This window comes from Aythya fuligula, chromosome 3, assembly GCF_009819795.1.
Source record: "Aythya fuligula isolate bAytFul2 chromosome 3, bAytFul2.pri, whole genome shotgun sequence".
In the NCBI taxonomy this organism is placed as follows: domain Eukaryota; kingdom Metazoa; phylum Chordata; class Aves; order Anseriformes; family Anatidae; genus Aythya; species Aythya fuligula.
The window spans coordinates 88,409,894-88,432,844 of record NC_045561.1 but is presented as its reverse complement, the minus strand read 5'-3'; the positions used below and the strand labels follow the sequence as shown (position 1 = coordinate 88,432,844).

Below are 22,951 nucleotides of genomic sequence, written 5' to 3'. Positions count from 1 at the left end.
TAGACTGAATCACTATAAACTGTAAGACTAGAATTATAGAAATGCTAGAAGTTATATATGTGAGTAAATATTTTTGCTAAATTAACTCCATTTAGAGGGGAAAAAAAAAAAATCCCAGACATTAAAATATTGCTTCGTTAGTTACGAATATCTAAGAGAAGGCTTCTCTTAAGACCGTGAGCACCATCACCTCTCAGCCTGCAGTGAGTCCTACTTGCAGAAGGTCTAATTGATCCTGTGTACAAAGAGATGGGAGAAAGGGGTGCTTGAATGGAGGGATAAAGCTGCCTAAGAACAGAGGAAGATAATAGTTTGTCAGAACTGACAACTGATAGGTGATCAGAGGCATTAAAGGGGCTAGATCTAACTTGTTAAGGGAAATTTCAATTTTAAATAATAACTTGTTAAAATATATTTCAAATATATTCCTTATGACAGTGCAGGCTTCCTCTTGAATTTATGAGCTTAAAGCTAGGTGAAATGAATGATTTTTTTCTGTAAGTTTCACTTTGTGCACAGAAATAAAAATCATTTAACAGTTATGGCACAGTAACAGAAAAGAATACAAACCCTAATTATATATGAACACAAAAAGATCAAGGATATGCTATATTGATAGTATCCTAAGCACTCATTCAACTGTTTAGATAAAAGCACTGTCAGTTTCATTTGTATGTCTTACGTTGAAGATATAAAAATAATGGATTACTCGTTAATGACTTTCATATTGAAATCAGCATTACATTTTCTGATTCTTTTTCATGACTTCCTTACCCATTTTAAGAGCTAAAATTTCAATAATATAAGGGAAGGAATTTATCCTTGGTTACGAATTTCTACACTAAAATGTAAATCCTGTTGGAATTTCTTTGACAAGAAGGCTCACAGGAGACCTTATCACATCTTGATGAGAGCTCCTGAAATTTGTCAGGTTCTGTTGACTTGTCTGGTAGTGTATCTTCAAACTGGCTCAGCTCTTATAAAGTTGCTGGCAGCTGAATATTGGCATCAAGGCCTTTGTTTATTTCCAAACTGTGTATGTCCAAAGTATTTCACTGTTCACATTTACAAAAAAAAATAAAAAAATAAAAAAATAAAAATCCCTCACATTCTGGCATTTTGGGGAAGGGTGAAGGACAGGACTGAGAAATACTCCTTTTTTTCCAATGAGCATTTTCTGCTTTCACTTATAATTTTGAGAGGCTTTCTTCATATGTTTGGACTCTTTTGGAAGAAAGAATTGGGACAATCAGATCTGTTTTAACTAGCAGTGATTTCAGTACAGGACCACAATGTCTAGGTTTTCCTTTACTACAGCTTTTCTTCTGTTTGGCAGTTGTGGCATCTCTGCAATGTGTTATGTACAGTAGTGTTAAAACAGAAAGTAAGTCGAAAGTAGTGTTTGGATGCTATTTATCTATTCACCAAAATGGACCAAAAATCAGAAAATTTTGTTTTTATTTTAGTGCCCACATGAAGACAGATTACTTGCTACTACTTCATCACCAGTGACTGGTCATGCCAGCAAAATATACACATTTCCAGGAACACGGCAAGAATCTAGAGACAGATGCCACTGCTTTCCAAATAAAGTATGAGGTTTTCCTATCACTTTTTAATGCATCATCCTGTTTAATCCTGATAGGTATTAACAAAAATCTTAGTTTTCTTTTGTAGTCATCAAAAATGTATTATTATCTTAGAACGTTGTACATTGTATTTTGCAGTGAAGAAACAGTACATTTTAAAATTTCATTTTAAAATTAGAGTTACGGAGGACTAGAAGTTTTTGTGGTTTCAGCACACACACACAAAAAAAAAAAAACACAACTGCATCAATAGTAAAAATGAGAATTACTACTAAGACATTATATTTAGAGTAAATGTTTTTAATTCAGAATGAATTATTTTCTACATACTGTGTTTTTTCAACCCTTCTGGACATGGCACTACATTTATTCTGACTCATTTGTTTTGTTAGGCTTTTGTGATTAAGACAAGGAATTCAAACCAAATATGTATTCTGGAGCTGTTTCCTTGTTAATTTCTTTTTTCTTTCTTTTAAAATCAGGGAGAAGCAGGATTACCGGGCGTAGCTGGTTTGCCAGGCCAGAAAGGAAGTAAAGGTGAAAAGGTAAATAGTAATTGCGTTCTCTCTTTGAAATCTTCATCTGTGGCTTTTTCTTCTTTAGCAGATGGAAACTTTACAGATGTTGTTATTCCATAAAGGGATCTTTTTATACACAGGTTAAATCCTTTATCAGTCAGTCCCTGGTTCTAAGCGTGGCCTTTCTGCCACACAGCCTAGAGCTGACTCACTCTGGGGTCCACTCCTACTCACGAATTCCATGGAACACAGTTTACTTGCCTGTGAAGCAAGCACGCATCCAACACTGACAGTATATTGTCTCTTCTCATTGTCCAAACACAGAGAAGTCATGTATGTCATCTATAACAAGGATTTGCCACTACAATGTATGTGTTTGCTGTTGATGGCCAGAATCCCATGTGGTGGATTAATCTTTTCAGTGGTCAGTAGCAGAGTAAGAATTCACTGATACAACCTCAGTACTTGTGGTCTTTGACATCACTCTTTCCTGAAACTTTCTGAATTGTAAAGAGAAAGGGACCTGGCATTGGCAAACCTCTGCCCAGTTGGTGTGCCTTTCCATGGGCGTATTCCATACTGTTGTTCTGTGGTGCTTACTGTGACATTCCTGTTCCTATTTAGCTTAGGGCTTTCCTAGTAATGAAGGTCATCAGGACATGTCTGGGAAGTGTTTTTATTGTATTCATAGAGGTGCCAATTTGAATAACCTACTGTAGGACTGCAAGAAATACAGTGGTTAGGAATTTTGAGTTCTGGGTGAGATGAAGACACCTGGAAAGTCCTAGTCCAGCAGTTTGTATGGAGATGTCCTAACCCACCATCCTCCCTTACAGCACGTTGATTAGTATGTGATCTGAAACAGCTTGTGAAGACATCTAGCGCTGTTCCTAGGACAGCAGTACCTGTCTGAAATTGGTTCAGTTCTGAAAGGGTTTATCCACAGTCAGTTGAAATTGAGTATAAATTCCTAGATAGTGTCTGCCCTTCCCAACTCCTCTCCTCCAGCATATGTGTCAATTTTGATACTACGTCCTAGTGGAGGAGAAAGTTCAAATATGTTAGTTTCAGTAGCCTGAAACATAGAAGTAAGATTCCTGATAACCTCCAATCTCAATCACCAACTTTTACTGATCTTAGACCTGAGTATAAAGCACAATTATCTTTGTTAGAGCTACTCTCTGTTACCAAACTCCTATTGCATTGATTTGAAAACCAACCAACAGTCAATGAATCCTTTCAACTTCAATGCATCACTGATAGCAAATTGCACAAGACTATGTGTATCATGGCTGTAAATTACAAAGTACAAAATTTTCATTTTAGTGGGCATCTTCTCTGATATAAAACTAAGAACCATTAAGCTTGAAATTAATGAAAAATAAAACTTTCTAGCTTTACATAAAATAGATATTTTTTGCAGTGGACTACTACTTGTAAATCCAAATTTGATCAGGTTATCACCAGCCACTCTGATGCTTGATTGAATCTTCAGAGCCTGAGCAAGATTATTTGCATCCAGCAACTGATCCTACTGATAGTAAATTGACTTTTGTTACTGAAAAAGTCAGTTGATTAAAGTCAGAGGTATTACAGCAAACAGCTAGAAAGCTGTGTAATTTGAACTTTCCTTATAATTCACTGGTACTTGCTACTTCCTAGCTTTAAGACTAAGAAGGGTGTTGCTAGGGTGCAGGTTTGGCAGTGTGAAGGAGACATAAAAAAAATAAATTACTATTCTAGGGCTGTTCCATCAGTCAGTAACTCCCACAGAGGTAACAGTATTCTGCAGGTCCACTGGAGAAATCACAGTGCAAACACTTGCAGATGAACCAAGACATCTGCTCTCTCCCTTGATGATATGTCTTGCTTCTTGTTGTGTGGTGTCAGCTCTCTTAATGACTTGAAATTTGGAAATGCATGGTTCAGTTTCTCCCTTTTCTGTGACTTCTGCAGTGAAACCTTTCACGCTGTATTTTGTCAAAGCACTAATTCAACAGTAAGGGATATTTCCAGTGTCTCAAGTCACATTACTCATGTGATTAAAGGGATGGTCTCACTGTTGGCTTCTGAGAGCAAATGAATAGTACCTGAATACCACATTCTCTGAGGCTTTGCACCACTTTCTCATTTGCTTCTGCATTTGTGCAGGTTTTCTGTACCACTTGCTATCAATGATGACCTTATTGCATCAATAATTAGAGATGGACAAACAATACCCCAGACCATTCCAGATGTTCCAAATATATGATTTATTGCCACGTGACAGACAGGAGAGTAACAGACTGTGGTTAGATGTTTTGTAATATGTTTCACATGAAATAGATAGCTTACTGAGGACTTTGTTGGCCAGGTTTTCAGTCACAAAACAAAAGGTTTCTGTAAGTTTTCTGGTGGTTCTTCAGCCTTTGTTTCCCACTTTGCTTGCGCTCAGCTTTTCCTCCTACTGTTTATTTTGCTTCTAAATCATATTAATAGCATCCAGGTATTAATGTCCAGTATTCAGGACATTTAAATGTCCTTGTCATGGCAGCATCCAAGTGAAAACAAGTTACTGGTAATTTCTAACTTTTTTCCTATAAAATTTCTGTATCCATTGATGTCATCTTTTGCTCAGCCCAACATTGTTTATTCTTTTATTTACATTGTTACATTCCTGTTTCCCACCCACACTAATTAAATGTATGGCTGAATTTACATGCCTTTTTGTTGTGATGGGATTGGTAAGAAAGTCTTTGCATGTTCCAATTGGTGTTAGGTTATATTTGAGCTCCTCAAAATTGCCCTTTTATTCAGTCTACCCTAGTTGCTTCTTCAGATCAGACTCTGTTTTGCCTGTTCAGGAATACCTACAGTATCACCAGTTCAAAGCATGACAGCTGATAAGCCCTTTTTAGGCATTTTGAATTTAATTATTAGCCTTTTCTCATGCCATTCCTGCATGCTTAGCAGAACTCATTGTAGTACTTATGAAGGGATCAGCGCCAAAGACCAAATTGTGTTGTGGGCCCAAATGATTAATGTGCCATGTTTTCACTACAATAGGCATTTATGCAAATATTGATGTATTTCTAGCAAGTTTCAATACCTACACAGAGGAACAGCACTGATCAAAAATTATTCTATTTGTCTGAAAGACCTTTCTACTTGTACGTCTCACCTTCCATTATGGCTTCATTAAGACATTCATTAAGAGGACAGTTCTTCACTCAGGAACAGAAGTACCTCCCTTAGCTTTGAGAAGGTGCTTCAGGGGTAGAGGAGCTGTTCTGTTTTAAGTCAGTCTTTCTTGCTGGAAGACCAGACTGTTCAGTTTGATACCACACCACTTACTATGTGGAAAAACAAACAAACAAACAAAAACAAACCAGCAAACTTGCCTCAAGGGCACGAGTCCTTTTTTTTTTGTTTCTTGTGCGGGCTTGCAATCAGCAATGTTGCACTGAAGGGTATTATTTGCCTGGAGATCCAGATTCCCCAGCTATCCGCAGCAGGGGACAACCTCTTGTTTGAATAATTTAGACTTAGAAAGTCACCAGAACCAACTTTGTTTTCTGTTTATTTGTCTAAGCACTTGAAACACACATTTCAGACTACCCGATAGCTTCTTCCCATCAGATGAAAACTGAGAGGCAGCAGCAGTCAGTTGTACAATTTAGGTTATCCTTGAATAATATTCTGTGTTACTCTCATGGTAGGTTAATTCTCACCACAGTGCATTTCACAAGTTTTAAGTGCTCAAAAGTCAGATGGAGCTCTCCTGTGATTTAATACATTTTGATGTATGTTCTGTAGAGTTAGGCTTCTGCTGCTGCTGAGCTGAGTGAGAAATGAACCATGTTTTCTGTTTTGGAAGCAAATTATACTACTTTAGCATGATATATTGCTACTCAGACTCTTAAAAACATATTTATTGCTGGTAAAAGTCTTTTGATCATGATGTCAAGGTCCAATTTTGCCCTCAACATGTAGAAAATCTTCAGAAAGGCAGAATATGGATGGCAGTAATTGAAATAATTATATATATACTGAATATACAAACAAATTTCCTCTACTGAGGAGGCTACAAAATTAATTGTATGTTAAGTAAGCTTTGTAGCTACAAAATATTTTAAATAGAAATCCAAAGAGAATTAAAAATTTAAATTTATTATAATAACCCATTACGAGCTATGTTAATAGGTCGTTGGTTAATGCTGCAAGCACAGTAGGGAGCAAAAAAACAGAGGCACAGCACTTTCAAACGTTAAAGTGCCTATTGATGCACACCATGAAGAAGTTTATTGCTATTCAAGTGTGGTTCATTAATTTATATTTTAATTAAAGAAAAAGATGTTTAAAATGCTATTTTAGGCTTGGTAGAAATAGATTGATGCAGTATTGTTGCACTGAGAAAATATTTGTGATAGAGTGATTTGAAAAAAGAACTTATGGAGAACAAATGAGGTGTCTGACTGCTTTTTCTGCCTGTTTTCCTTATTAGTCTTCCTTTTTTCCTTCTCTGTCATTCCTCTTATAACCCAGGTTTATCTGATTCCATCTAAGGCGTATCTATTGTATTACACTGCCTTGAGAATAGTTCCTTTCTGGTCTGATTTTCATGGCAAGGCTTATTGATAGACTCAGATAGGGACCTAGAGACTGGAATGCATGAAAAAGAAAAATTTCTTGGGCAAAATATGGCTGGCTGTCAGTGGTAACGAAGGGATTTTCGTAAGTCAGGAGCTGTCAGAGTACTTGGTAGACTCAAATCGTATAATGGGACAGAGGAAAACACCCCACACATAAACAGAAAAAGAACTTATTGCTAGTCCTACTTAATATTTTAACTGGATAATGCTGTAAATTATCTAATTGATGTGGAAAAGCATCATTAGTAATGCAGTTCTTAAAAACAACAACAACAAACTCGTATATATTCACATCTTACCGTATTCACCATTCCAGTATTCATGTAAGTTCTCAGAATGTCAGCCAGTCTTCCCCAAGAAGAACAGAGAGGGTAGCAATGAATCCTCAGCACTCGGAGATGCTCAGAGGGTTGGGAGCTGTCACCCCTCCCCAGTGGGGTCATGCCCAGAGCTGAAGCTGAAGCACGGCAGCAGCAGCCACTGGGCCCCTCAATACAAGGGTTAACCACTCAAACAGAGACCACGCTGAGCCCCTCACTGCCAGGTCAGCACGTAGCCAGGAAACTCCTACTAGGAATAACAAGAGTGATATGGCCGGGATTATATGCTTGCTGCTTTTACCCCAGTGGCAGGAAAACACTGGAGTAATGCCACATAGAGATGCCCGGCTCATTCACAGAGTGGCTGAGGTCAGAAGGGATCTATGGAGGTCATCTGGTCCAATGCCTCTGCTGAAGCAGGGCCACATACTTTTTGGGATGAGTTTTCTCTCTCACCCTTGGCAACTTCTCTGAATCTGAACTGATTGTATTCATCAACTGGAGTTCCTAATGAGTTGTCCTTTTCCAGGTCTAAATACTTGTGACCACTTTATAATCATGAGAATATATATCTGTTTGTGCATCTAAGTTTTAATACTTCTTAGCTTATATAATTTCTGAGACAGACTACCTCTGATGTTAATTATACAGATGGCATGTGGGGTATAACTGATGCATTCTTTATGTTCCTTGCTTTGCCTTCCACTTTATCACTTTTGGAAGTCACTCTCTGCAATACACTGTCTACTGGGAACAACTCTCATCAGAGTGCTGACATTTCTTTATTGATAATAATGCATATTTTCTTACCTGGACATTTCTGATGCTACTGGCACACATACCCATGCAGAAATGAAAACTGAGAAAGCCAGTTTAGCTAACCAAGTCTTAAAAAAAAAAAAATAAATAAAAATTGTTTAAGGAACATTTTGAGATTCTGAGAACTGAACTGACTTAGGTTCTTTATTTTATCTGAATGAATATGTTCTCATTGTAGATGAGCAGTATTGTAACATAGTACTCTAGCAGTGTGTGCTCTATGTCATATTCATGTCACTCTTTCCATTTATTAAATGCACTTGCTTTTATCTTACATTAAAATCATGATCTGGTTAGTACAGAAACTTGCTGAGAACATTTTACTCCTCTCAAAATTATTTGTAGAAATTCTTTTCTAGATTAAATATTAATGTGTTACATTAATTCCACACCATATCACAATGTAAACATATTATTTTGTCTCTTAAATGGCAAAAGTATGTGTTTAAATAAAATATTGTTTTAAAACTAAGTTTTTCAATTTTACATGAGAATGTCTGTGATTTGTTAATTTAAATAACTATCTTTCTCATTCTCTTTATTACCCCATTTAGTTTTAGGCGATTATTGCTATACATAACTCATCAGTAATATGTCTGATATAGATACTGTATTTTGTGTTTGCTACTAGCATAGAACTTACAGTTCCTAACAAAAGCATGAAATAATGGCTGAATGGCACAAAAATATAAAGGTCAAGTGCTTTTGAAACTCTGAATCATCAATGTAACAAAATAATCACAAGTGTAATAGTGCAGGTGGTCTCAGATGTGCAAAATAGGTTCCACTTCAAATAGATGGCTGATTGGCATCACTGGAAAGAAGCATGTTTGATGTCTGCAGTCTCTTTTTAAGAATTGGGCTTGGCTTGGCTTTATGGAAAGTTGACAGAAACATTTTGGTGTTTGTTATCCCGAGCCTGCTGGATTTCCACACTGTCTGCTTATGAGCTCACCAAAATAAACACTGTCAAGAATATAGTAGCCATCCTGTTTGCAAGATGTTACATTCTGGAAAATGTGTTATGGCTTAAATACTTTATTTAATAAATATCTTTTGTTATGTTGAAAAGTATTTTCACTGCTACCCTTAAGAGAAAACCTTAACAGTAGACTTAAAGCTCAATGTACTAATGCTGAATGTTATACTGAGTGTACCTCATAACCGATAATGCCTTCATTGTACTGTCAGCTTTCACTGCTGCCAGCATATATTTCTGTTGGTTTTAGTAGTTGTAAGCAAATGCATTTTTTTTATTTGCCTTCTTAATAATTTATTTACACAAACTTAGAAGGCTCAGTTGCAGTGTGTTTTGGGAGTTGGTATGCTCTTGTTGAGGTATAAAAAGAGATTTATGTAGGGATAGATGTAGGCCTGGTGGTGTGGAACCCTGTTTTAAATTCTCATTTTATACCTTTGGTATCTGCTATGTGAGAAAGTGAAAATGATGCATATTCACTTCTGTAAAGCACTTTGAGATCTGCAGATGCAAAGGGTAATACCACTATGCAAAAGATAGGCCAAAAAGACTTAAAAATGCATTTGCCTTATTTATTTTTTTCTTTATTCTGTCCTTCTGCCTGTGTGAACTGTTTTGTAGGTCATACAACATGTAATATGTGATCTTTAAGCTTATTGAACAAAAGTTTGAGAAACTAGAGCCTTTCAGACTGTGGTTATAGAAATCACAGTTACAAGATAGAGGCATAACTTAACGGTCTAATTTGCAATGGCAAATGATTGTCTACAAGGCAGGGGGTCCATCTGCACTTAATGAAACAGAAATGTAAACACAGTGGTTAACTAGTTAGTAAGTCATATAGTTAAAGGCTTCCGGACGTGTACCAGGCCATGTAATTTTAGCCTATACGGTATATAAAAATACACTACTGGATGTAACAAAGCAGTTCTGGTCTATTAAAATACTTGCAAGTGGCATAAGGGAACAGAGTGTGCACAGATAAAGCTGTCATTCCGTGGATGATAAGCCAAGCTAACTAGGGGCCAGTTCAGCTTCTTGCTCTCTCGTAGTAGTGGGGTCATGCTATTTGCACACACAAGATCTTGTGCTACTTTTGAGGCAGGAGTAACTTAGCATACCTATATTAAAGATCCTTCCAATATTTTAAAAAATAGGACATAAAAAATGGCTGATAGGCTTCTCCGGAACATTGCTGCTTCTGATCAGTGGTGTAAGATCAGATGGATTGGTGCTCTGCACTGGAGTGCATCTTGTTTTGGTTGATTTGCTTGGCTCGTGTTATAAATGAAGGTGTTATGATGGCTTCTGTGAATAGACCTCAGGAGCTCACAACGGAGGACAGGGAAGATAGGTGAGTTTTATGGGTAGGTGAGAAGCAACATCAATAGCATTAGGATATGACAGCTTGTTTCAAAGGACACATCATTCTGCCTTCGGAAGAAAGTAACAAGGAAATCTGACCTGTAGCACTTGAATTTATTTATTTATTTGCTTCCCTTGAGGATAAAGGCAAAAATATTGAATTCTCAGCACCTTCCTTAGACTGCAGTGCAGAGCCCTGGATTTGATCCATGGGCTCCCTGGGTAGAGCATAAGGAGAGTTAAGCACTTCAGAGGATGCTGTGCTGAGTCAGGAGCTGCTGAGTGCAGCCTGAAGGGAATGGTGAAGAAAACACATATTCTAAATCCTTCCTTTACCGTGGATTAAATGTTTAATAAATGGCTAGTCTGGGATATAGCAAATATTCTTGCTGTGTACTTTAGAGTCTTCTTGCCAATCTTGATGTTCCTTTCTTAACTTCAGAAAGGTTAATGACATCATTTGGAAGAGAAGTACTGCATTTACACCGAAAAGATGAATGTACTTAGAGTACTCTGTCTGTGAACTTCTTTTTTTTTTTTTTTTTTTTGGGTGTGTGTGTGTGTGTTTCAGCTTTACAGCAGTGGTTATCTGCTGGTGCTGGTTTCTAAGATGCCTAGCTGAGGTCATTTTACTGTAACTACATCAATTAAATTCACTTTAAACCTGATGGAGACTTAGGATGTAACATAAGAAATTGTTGGGCACTTTACATGGTGACTGTCTCATGTAAAATGCAGGAACAGTCGTCTGGATAGGAGCCTGGTCTCTTAGCTCTCTGAAAAGAGACCAGGCTGCTGGGATGCAGATCACTTGTACGTTTCATAATGTTCCTCCTGTAAACTTTGGAACAACTGTACATCCCCTGACAACCAGTGTGCTGCACAGGCTGGGAATACCCATAAGCTGGGGAGGGCACAGGACATGTCTTCTGTGACCCACACAAAGCCTTTCTGTTAGACTGTTGAATTAAAAATCTCCTGTCTGATATGTTGCAGATGAAAAAGAAGTCACTGCAGCACTGTACGTATATCCTGTTTGGGAAGATCGTGAGAAATTGGCATTTGTTACTACAGAGAGGGTTTATTGACAAAGTCAATGAACTTTGCCTAATACTAAGAAGTTTCTGCGTATTTTGAATATCAAAAGTTCCCATGGCCCTGCTTCTTAAAAAATTCGACACTTTGTGAGTTTAGAGGTTGTGGGCACTTCCTCAGCAGGGGCTTTTAGGTTTGCAGTTTTGGATTTGGGCATCAAACTTAAGTCTATATCCTATTTTAGGAAGCAATTATTTGTGCAAATGTGGCTCTTGTGCTTCTTCATGCACTTCTTTCATTCAAAGAACCAACTTGACAGTTAATTATTTTCAAATCAGTGACTTTCTCTTCATAAAGTAGTGAATTACTGCAAAAAAGGCTATAGAATTTTTTGTTCCCTAGAGAAGTATCACCCCTTGGTACAAGTAGAGAAAACTTACGTTTTTTTAGAATAAAAAACTGTAATGTGGTTTAACTACTCTCCTTATCCTTTAGTGTACACCTGGCTTTGACTTTTAAATTTTGTAATACATACCTGACATTATTGAGCAACATTTGTGTGCTAAGTATTTATTTCAATCAATTTTAAGACTCAACCTCTGATTTGTAGCTGCTGGGAGCTTCCACACTGTTCCTGATCCGTCAGTGATTTGTTTCTTAAAACTAAGATTTTCTTACAGATTGCTTACAGTTAGGGTTTTGCTTGGTTTGAGGGAGTGATGGGGAGGGAAACAGGGACTGACTTTAAACAGTGTATTTTACAAATATTGCATGCATGTGACTTTCAGACCAAAAAAGTCATTATTACATGTACTTCCTCGGAGTTCAATGAACTCATCGCAGTGAATTTGGACCTGCTTGGCTTAACTCTAATGTCACAATGAATTTCCTTGAAATCAGCAGACCTGTTTTTTATAGAAACGTACATTTGCAAGTATTTCTCAGATCAGGGTCTTAATTGACCTTGTAAGTGCTTTAAAAGTACTTTTTTTTTTTTTTTTTTTTCCCCCAGATTTTAGTCTTGCATGTATAGCATTCTCCTCTATAATTGTTACATTGCTAAGCAGACAAAAACAGGTCTGCATGGGTAGGAAATACTTTTCTGTTGAATCACATATGACCTGAGTAGTAGTTAAAAATCTTAGACATCTTCAGAACTTCTAACTAAATAATTTGTTTTTCAGGGTGAGATGGGTGCAAAAGGACAGGATGGTGTTGCTGGTCTTCCTGGCGAAAAGGTATGTTCTTGTATGGAAGTATGTAACAGGGAAATGTTCACTCTGACAGCAGCTTATCTATAATTACACACACAAATGTGAGTATAGAACGTGTCTGTTGTTAGAAAGCTAGTTTCTGTTATGTACACTTCCAGCTTTCTGTAGCACACTCCAAACAATAGTATTGAATGCACACGTGCTTTTGTGTTTTTTTTTTCTCTGGGATGGAGGGTAGAAGGATGGGAGGTTATACAGAAGCAAGGGAAGCCCACCCAACTAGTAGAGCAGGAAGGAGATATTCTATCAGGCCCGTTATGCAGAGAGGTGGACGAGAAGGCAGGTCAGCTTGACTGGCTCTGTGTGAGGACAACTCTACACCAGCCCATAGCAGGTGGTCACACCAGCAGCTAAACTTCCACATAGCTGCACAGCCATAGGAATGTTGTCCTAATGCCCAGATGGCATGGTGGACATCTGATCCAGCCTAGTCTCCAACACTTGCTGCAGCTCTTCTCAGGTAAGCCCTCCCTGCTCTTTTCTTAACGCCTCAGCCTTGCAAAGGAAGCAGGATTAATGAAGACTGGTTTCTGTATTCTTCAGTTCTGTGATAACTTGAAGTGTGCATACTGTGGTCTATAGGTCCAGAAATGAGCGCTTATGCTCTCAACAGGCTGCTTGATAGAGGTTTGAGGTAACCACTGATTTCTAAGCAAATAACCTAATGATGTTTATCTAAGAATGTTTATCAACCTACCTGTGTATTCAAGAAGGTAAGTTTCACTTCATTTCAGGATGTTACCCATTCACTTTGTCCAATTTAAGGCAGTCGTACAGATTTGTTGAGTTCAGAGCTAGTTACCTGCATTAGAAGAAATGCACTAGTCCAAAATCCTGATACCTTCAGTATAGAGGACAGTCCTCATAACACTGAGGAAACAGTATGCTGCTGGAGATTATAATCATTTCACCTCTTGTGATTTTGTTTTGTTTTGTTTTTGTTCCACCTACTAGCTGGAAACCATTTAATACATAAGTGAATGAAGCTTTCCAGATACATGCATTAGACCATTGCACAAATTTTTATCTTTATTTTTTCCAGTGGTATCTGTAACCTCCTGTTTTAAGTCTTCATCCGTCAATACTGTCAATTTAGGTTCTTTTTCATAATTCACTTCAAGTTTCTGTCCTTTCAGCACTATAAGAAAGTATTCCTTTTTAAGGCAACTGTTGCTGTGATAAGCTCAAAATTTCAGTATTGCACTTGATGGTTGACAAACCCCTTTCACACATATGCAGCATTTTAGTAATGGCACGGTTTTGTTTATTTAGTAATTATCCACATTTCGAAGCACTGAAACAAGCAAGAATTTCACTTTAATTGTGAGATTTAAAATCTGTAATTACCAGGATATAGAATTATGAAATTGTCTTTCCCTTTTACTTACTATTTCTTTCTCAAACTATGTTTTTGTTAAAAATAGGAGCTAGATACATGACATTACAAGAGAGATGAGTTAAAATAAGGACCTTATAGCGTTGAGGAGGTGAATCATAAAGTGGCATGTAAAACTCAATGAAAATAACCGTAAAGCGATGGAAGGAAGAACAAGCCAAAACTTACGTATTTCATATTAGACTCTGGATTAGCTATTACTGTTCATGAAAGTGATCTTGAGATTAGAGGTCAATGAAAACATACGCTCACTCTTAAGTACTAGCCAAATAAATAAAATTAATTTAGTAAAGATTAGGGAAGAGAATGGAGAACAAAGAAAAGGCATTTTAAATTCACTACTGTTAATAAAACTGCCTTGTGATGTACCTTGAATGCTGTATACAGTTCTGGTTCCTACATCTCAAAGTGGATATAATAGCATTGGAAAAGGTTCAGAGGAGGTGTCAAGAGTAATCAGGAGCATTGGGCATCTTCCAATTAATATGTGGCAATGTGGACTTCAGTTTGAAAACGTCACAGTGGAGGGGAAATGTGTTGCATTCTACAACAATTCTACAAAAGTACGCTCTATAAAAGTATGTGTGGAACAGAAACAATTAATAGGGATTGTATTTATTTATTTCATACTCTTCCAGTGAGAGAACTAGAATATCAAATGATCTGATAGCAAGTTCTGAAAGGATAGAAAGGATAGATATTATATCCTTCTGCTTATAACAAAATCAAAGTTGGAACTCTGCCACAGGATTTAAATTGTTTGAAAAAACTGATTAGAAAGTTGATGAAATAAAAATCTATGGAGGGTGTCAAAGATGGACAACACTGCTTCTCTGAAAGTTCTTGAACTCCAAGATGCTGAAGTCTGGGAAACCCACTGGGAAGTCTCTGTGGTTGCCCTGTTGTTATACTTTCCATAAGCATCTGTTGTTGCCAGAATTTTGGAGACACACTTGACCAGAGAAAGCCTCACAGAACCATAGAATCATTAAGGTTGGAATAGACCTCCAAGGTCACCTGGTCCAACCATCCCCCCACCACCAAAGTCACCCACTAAACCATACCATAAGCACCATGTCCAACCATTCCTTGAACACCCCCAGGGGTGGTGACGCCACTACCTCCCTGGGCAACCTGTTCCAATGCCTGACTACTTTCTGAGAAGAAATTTCTCCTAATTTCCAACATTCAATTCGATTCAGTTAAACAGTTTTTACTTACTTTGCTTCCCTCAGGGAGCTGGTGGTAATAAATTGTTGTCTTTCTTGAAAATTACCAAGTGACATTGCTTTTCCAGTAAAAGTTATTATTGCAGTTTTCATGCAGATTCCGTGGGTAATATTTTTTTTTTTTTTTAGTGTTTTGCAGATTCACTGTGAGGCCAAATCCCAAAGCTCCTGTTAGTTTATATAAGGCTCAGCAGTCAGATCATATTTAATCTTGAGACACTGTACTTATCCTGAACAGTATACTTTTCCTGAACAGTATAGCTCTTTTAGTTCAGACTACATAAAAGTCATATCACTGTTGCAAATTAAAAATGAACTACTGTGAAATCTGAAACTGGCAAGACCAAAAGCTGTTTAATATATATATATATATATATATGTTTATTTTGTACATACATAGCTAGATGAAACTGAGATACAGCCAGCTGGTTTATGCTAGCCTGAGTTGTCATGTCTATGTAGAGTAATACAAGGCTGGATGGAATTATTAGCGTCTTTATGGAGGTCGAATCACTTTATTTTCCTTATATTGTGAAAGGTATTAACATGGTCTGTCTCTCAGTTGATGCACCAAGAGCTGTGTGAATTTGCGTGTCTGCTATTTTTGAGCTCTTTTTTTTTTTTTTTTGCTGGGGTGTTCTGAATGCTAGAAGTGTACATGGATTCAAAGACAACTGAACAAAGTAAAAGAAGAAAAATCCTCTGAGAACTGCTAAGTACAAAGGCATCTCCTATATTTCCGGAAGGGGAGGCGCAGATCGTGGAATGCTGAGGGAACATTCTCAGGAATTAGCACTGCTTATCCTTTTCTTACACCCCCCAATACACATTTTCTGTTAACAGAGATGTGGTTTTGTTTGACTGGGATGTCTAATTCATATTTTTCTGCAGTTTGTGCAGATATGACCCTGTCACTAACTAATCAGGAAAAAAAAAAAAAAAAAGATACAGCTATTTTGTATGTAAATGCAGGTTGATACTTAAGACAGCAAAAGGGCTGGTGCACCCAGAAACTATCCATTACAATACTTCATTGTTCATATTTCTTTCTGTGAGGAAAAGTTCAGAGAATAAATATGTGGCAGATCTTAATCATAAAATCATAGAATCATTAGGATAATGCAGTGTTGCTTAATTCATGTGACCTATTTTTGAAACTTAGAATGAGATAAACCTTAGAATGAGATAAACTGGACTATTAGAAGGGCTGTTTCTGTAGAACTGCTTACCTCAAATCTACCCAACGTTGTAGTGAAAGTCTAAAGCTAGAATAATCCTATCTGATCAACTTTATTACTTGAGAGAATTTTACGTCCCCAGAAAATACGATATACTTCGTTTTCAAAATCTACGTAGACAATTAAAAGGTTGCAGATTTTCTAGGCAAGTCTGTAAGTCTTCCTTTGTATATGGCCTTGACTTTCAGGGATCTAAGAAGTGAAAATAGATTGTGTACCTCATTACATCTTCAGTCTCTCTTCAAATGTGATGTTTGGCCTTCAGTCATTCGTAGGACAGGTTATAGGCGACAATAGTTTGCAGGTGGCCCTTGATACAGCCAGAACAATTTTTCATTCACTGAATGCTGCAGTGGTTTTGCAACAGTTGTACTGGCTAATACTTGCAGATCTAAATGGTGTAGACTGGTGGGAGGTTCTGCCATTAGAGAGGTTGGACCTGCTGTGTGCTAATCCAGAGAACAAAGTTTAAGTCTTGATGACTCCAGAGTGACATAAGAATAACTTTAACACACCTGTTTCCAAAAGAAAACGGATGTCTGTTCAGGCAGTTCTGTTTTTTCTACTGTAATTCTTGTAAGCTGCCAACATGAAAAGCAAGGTTTCCACTGACTGACAACACCCCACACCACAACAGGCCTGTCATGTCATCTGCCTTCAGGGCAAAAGCAGTCAGTCTGACAGTACTGGTGACCAGCCTAGAGAGTGAAGAATCAAATGCAGTCCCTGTGGAGCCCTACCACAGGCTCTCAAAGCCAGAAGGTGGTAGATCACAGACACCATCACAAATATTTGTGTCTAACTACCTAGTTTCTTCTTCCCTGACCTTTTTCAGGGAACCTTCCTCAGAGGTATTTTTAAAATAGTAAGTCTTACCTAGGGCAACAGAAGGAATTCTTGAAAGTATCAGAGGAGAATCATTTGTGGTATTAATTTATAATTCTAAAAAATAAGACAGCAATAGTCCTCCCTTGGAAGGAAACTGACTTCAATTGTAGGCTACCGGAAGATATGGAAAACATTGCCATAATCCCCTTCCTGCAATCAGGACTGGTTTGTGATTCAGCCTTCTGTGGAAAATTTGTCAACGTATCTATCCAGTTATGATACAAGAAGAACTGAAATGTTGTGGTAAATCAGAATCACTGTGTGTGAGTCCTTATGCCTTGGCAGGTTTGAAGGTCTTCGGCAAGGGCTATGAGGACAGAGCAAACACTTGTCAAAGAAGCAGTGTGTTAGCGTACTTTATTCGATGCCGATTAGCAAGTGAAATTTTCTTTGGATACACTTCTTAAGCTATTTAGTACAACTGGATTGCAGCCAGAGTGCTGGCTGTATGGCCTGAGAATAAACATGCTGAAATTAAATCTGTCCCTGAAGCAGAGGTTTGAGGAGATTGGAGTGCTCTAACGTATAGGATGACAATTGCCTATCTGCTTCATGTCAGGTTTTACAAGGTAAGCAAACCTGGTCTAGCAGTTGGAGTAATCTCATTACAGCAAGAACTGCTTGCTCTGCTGTTCGAAGCAGTCTTTAGGTAATGTTTGTGTGTGTTGCATTACACCACTGATGAAATCTGAGCAAGGTTGTTACATTTCCTGGGAAGTATCCTATTAAAAACAAACAAACAAACAAACAAAAACACAACACTGTTTTCCTAGCGTTCCTGTCATACTGAAATGGTGAGAGAACTCTCCTGTTGGTGAAACCCAGTTTCTTTACTGCCATGATGATCTCTTACTGCTTACAGATTGCATTTGTGCAGGGCCTTTTCATAGCATGTACTGAGGGATGGATAGAGATAAGGATGATCAACTTTACTGCTATACTTTTTGTGTTGGAAGAGAACAGGGCTAATCTCTCTGCTCTTCCAGTCCAGCAAACCATCAGACTTTGTAGTAAGGGTATCCTATCTTCATTCTTCTTTTGTAGTATACTTCTAGATAGTCTGACAACTTAAGGGGTTGTACACTTTGAGCCATGGCTGGAAGTTTCCAGCCTTAAGAACGCATTCTTAGACCATTTCTGAGGTTGCCACCAGACCTTCTCATTCTCCTTTACAGGGAGTTTGTTCTGTCACTTTCCTTTCCTGAGGTTCTTGTAAATCTGAACAAACTGGGTTTGATTTGCCTCTGTAGAGCTGTGATTTTTCTGTTTTCTGTGCTTCTTGTTTCACTTATCCAAGCAGCTGAGTAAGTCATTTCTTTGTCTTTGCTCCTGGGTCTACAGTACCATGACAGTGAAGCTCCAAATTAAAACTTTATTTATGTCCTGGACACTAGGTAATGTACTCCTGTTTGTTTGATTGTGTTTTGTTTTGTGCTGTGTTTTGGTTAATGTGGTGGTTTCACACTGATGGGCATCTAAGTCCCACCACGCCACTCTCTTGATCTCCCTCCTCTACAGAACAGAGAAATTATGATGGGGAAAAAAACTCATGGTTTGAGGTAAGAATCAGTTGATTCAAAGGAAAAACAAACAAAAAGGGGGGGGGCATGTGGAAGCAAAAGGAAGAAAAAAAAAATTGTTTAGCCCTGCTCAAGGGCTCAATCAGCAAGCATTGTTCAGCCATGTCTTGGGAAGCAGGGCCTTAATACCCATAGCAGTTTTTTGAGAAGAGAGATGCTTTCCTATTGAAAGCTGTCCCCGCTTCATGCTTGTATTTCTGAGCATGATGCCATACAGTATGGAATATCTCTTTAATCCCTTTGGTCAGTTTGGGTCAGCTGTTGTAGTGATGCCCCCTCCTCACCTTTTGCCTAACCCCAGCGTTTGGACCAGAGGGAGTTGGAGAGCTAGCCTTGATGCTGTGCTAGCACTGCTCAGCAGTAGCCAGAACATTTGTGTGATACCAGTGCTTTTCTATGTGTAAGTGCAAAGCACAGCATTGTATGGGCTGCTGTGGCAAAAGTTAGCTCCATTCCATCCAGACCCAGTACAGTTAGCAGCAGGAAAATCTTTAAAAAATGTACTTCTCTGGTAAATGCATTGAGAACTTATCCTTCCTGCAGGTCTCTAATGTGATGTTTTCTAACATGGTGGACTACTTCCTAGAACTTAAGCATAGTAAGCAGCCTGAAGCAGTCAAGATGAACCTGCTAGCTCTCTTGGCATATTTGTTTAGGAACAGATCAGTCTCTGTGTATGAGGGCTTTCCTAGTTCTGAGGGAGAGGTTGCCACCATGGCATATAGGGAAGTGCATATGTTATGGGTCCTACTAGCCCAAACACTCTTAGGCTTGTGAGGATGTGCTGATGGCAGCATGTGTCGAAGGATTTAAGCTGCTGAAGGTGAATGATTGGCTCTATTCTTGACCATTCGATATTTGTCTGTTTTTTTTGTTTGTTTGTTTGTTTGTTTGTTGTTGTTGTTGTTGTTTTGTTTTGTTTTGTTTTGTTTTTTTCTATTATGGAAATACTTTTTCTTCTTTCTCTACTACATTCTGTAAAATACAACTGAAGTAGCCAGAAATGTAATTCAGAGGATTCAGATGACTTACCAAACCAAAATACATTTTTGTCTGTTCCCCTGTAACCAAGCTTCTATAATAATTGCTCAATTTTAGTCCATAGTGTAGATTTCATCGTGATTGTGATCATGCACCTATATTTATTGAACTACATTTGTAAAATACTTGTAACTCCATTCACTTTTAATACCCAACTTTCAAATCATTTAGCTTTACTATTGTATTTTTTGCATTATTTTTTCCAATCTAGATTATGAAGAGACATCCTAAAATATTAAATATTTTGAGTAAGCTCACCAAAATAACTTTCTTTTTTTTTTTTTTTTTTACACTAAGCCTGTAGAAGCAGCAAAATATTCAATATGCTGTGCTTTTGCTACTGCACTGTGTGGTTACTCCCACAGTATACTACTAAAATAAACAGTTTAGACAGACTGAAAGGAGAAAGAAATGCTTATATGAATAAAAACAATGTTTATCATCACACAACTTAGATTTATATTCAAAGTCAGACCAGAGAAAAAAACTAAGTGTACGTTTCAAGAGCTCTACCAACTGTACAAGTGCTATTTGTACTTCCAAGAGTGATGAAGATGAGATTTGGTACACGTGTGACTGTACAGTAGTTATATGCAAAAGAATTTTCCCTTTTTTGTTCACTTGCATCTATTTGTGGTGATGGCCAACAAATTATACACAAACTCACATATTTTATGATCTGGAAGACAACAGGACCTGAACATATAATGTTGTTTGGTGGTGGTTGGTGATTTTCTCATTTAATGAGTTAAATTTGTAATCTGAAATCTGTAATTTCAGTTTTCTCAAGTCCATTAACAGTGTGCTTTCTTTGCACTCTTGCAGAGTCTTAGCTGACTCTGAAACCAAGCACTGACCATTTTGTTCTCATTAAATTTGATTATCCTTTTGCAGTAACGTTTTCTTTTGTACAAGTCAGGAAATGATTAGTAAAAGGGTTCCCAAAATGTGATATGGATACCATTTGTAGTGTCAGAAAAGCATGTTAACACTTCCTGAACCACCTCCTTTGCATTGCCTGGTGGGAAGAGCTCTGTTTTCCCTTAACAGTGCCTGAGAAAGTGAATTTGAAAACTGCTATGAAACATTACGATACTTTTTTTTTTTTTAATTACAAGATATATTTTTTTAATTACAAGATTATTATTTTAATTACAATTAAAACAAACAAACAAAAAAACTCTTGCAGAATTCAGAAACTCAATAAAATGCATGGCTTAGAAATGCCCAGTGTGTGGTTTTCCAAATACACGCATTATTTGAGAGATTTAAGGGAAGAAACAAAAAAAAAAGAAAAAAAAAAAAAGGACAATAAAAAGACATGGAAGTACAGTGTGCAACTTCAAATCACTTTCGGAGGTAGTTTTAATACCCATCTCCATACTGAGTTACTCTAGGGTCAGATCTTCAGAGATAGCTTTTTAGAACAAAATAGAATAGCTGGCTGGAAGGGACCTGCAGAGATCATCAAGTCCAATTGCCTGGTCACTTCAGGGCTAAACAAAAAAGCATATTATTCATTACATTATTATAATGCCTCTTAAGCACGGGAAGCTTGTTATATGTACATCCAAATTAAATTGTGTCATCATGAAGATCCTTGTGCTCATTGAACTGCTTCAATATTGCTTCAACTAGACCATGGAAACCCTGTCTAGAACTTTTCAAAGTCTATTTGACTTTTGGGCATGTGGCCTGTTATGCCAGTCCAGCACGTGCTCCTAGAGCATCTCACATTCACACAGGCATGCAAATCTGAGGAGACATTGGTGTTGAGCTTCCAGTGACACAGTCTTTTCCTTGCAGCTGTCTTGAAAGATCTCTGCACACATCGTCTTCCACTTCTCATGTGCTCTACAGATCCTTGACAGGGGTTAGGGTATTTCCAATGTAGCTCATCAGCATCCCTGAGAAAGCTTCCAAAAATGCATACAGAGCACTGGATAGGTGCTGCTTAAAGCCATTTTCCTCATTTTGTATATTACTCAGTACAATCCAATTTCTGAGCTCCTATCATTGCTAATCGGTTACATTTCAACATTTTTAGATGAGGTATGGTGATAATTTGTACAAGTTGTACAGCTTCTGAAAAATCTCTCTGTTGCTTTACTTTGGAGTCTGCAACAAATTCTGAAGAGTATAATCACTAGTATAGAAAGAAATATTTGACAACAGAAACATTTTCAAAGTAGAAGGAAAATTATGAGCTCTATTAACATGAGGCTGAAACATTTAAATAGGAAACAAGGTGTGATTTTTTTAATATGAGGTTTGATGAGTTAACAAGTAAATATTAGAGAGAGAAAGTGGTTTTACAGTTAGAAACTTTACTATCGTTATATTAAAGCCTTGAGTTTGAGAACTGCTGGCCATCAGGTGGTTGGATCTCATTTATTGCAATAACAAATCTGGTATGTGTTTCCTGTGTTCTTTTTGTGTTTTTAGTGATATCTTTGAGTATAATTAATGCATGTCTGATTTAAGACATGAATGCATGTGAAAAGAGTAGTTCTCTATAGCTTTCTGATTCATGAATACACTCTCTAAAAATCCTGCTGGGCAAACATTTTATACCATTATGTTTTCCAAAACTTGTTTCATTGCTTCAGCATGTATATTTCTTGCTCTGCTCTCTCTTTAACATTACAAGGATGTGTTTTGAATAGCCTTTGATCATAAATTTGATTCCAGAGAGCTGTCTGCTGTGCTGACTTATTTTTGCCTTATTAGGTGATTTTTGCAGTTCCCAACTGCAGGAACTGTTGAGCTCCCTGGTTTTTCAGCTCCTAAAGTTACACGGCAGCAGTACAGTCGGGTTCTTGCTAGCCAGCTGCAGGGCACCAGATTCCACTGTGTGCGGCGGCGTCGCTTGGTACCGTTTCCTTTCTGGAGAGAATGGTGCTAGTGACGGCTTTCGGGCATGTGCTGCTGGTGAGCAGAGACTTCATCCTGCATTAAAGAATTGGTTTTTTTTGAGGGAAAAAAAGCCTGCTTTGGTCCATTAGCTAACCCGTGGCATTATCTTCTGCCCTCTCCTAGTTTCTGTCAG

At 37.7% G+C, this 22,951-nt stretch overlaps 1 protein-coding gene across 2 annotated transcripts in view; it reads left to right on the top strand.

Moving 5' to 3' along the window:
• The window catches only part of COL19A1 (collagen type XIX alpha 1 chain), a 200,276-nt gene that overhangs the window by 35,713 nt on the left and 141,612 nt on the right, over nucleotides 1-22,951 (top strand). For both annotated transcript variants that reach the window (XM_032185341.1, XM_032185342.1), the window contains exons 8-10: nucleotides 1,467-1,592; nucleotides 2,072-2,134; nucleotides 12,441-12,494. In XM_032185341.1, coding sequence (XP_032041232.1) covers nucleotides 1,467-1,592; nucleotides 2,072-2,134; nucleotides 12,441-12,494 — 243 coding nt within the window. The remainder of the gene's footprint in view (nucleotides 1-1,466; nucleotides 1,593-2,071; nucleotides 2,135-12,440; nucleotides 12,495-22,951) is intronic.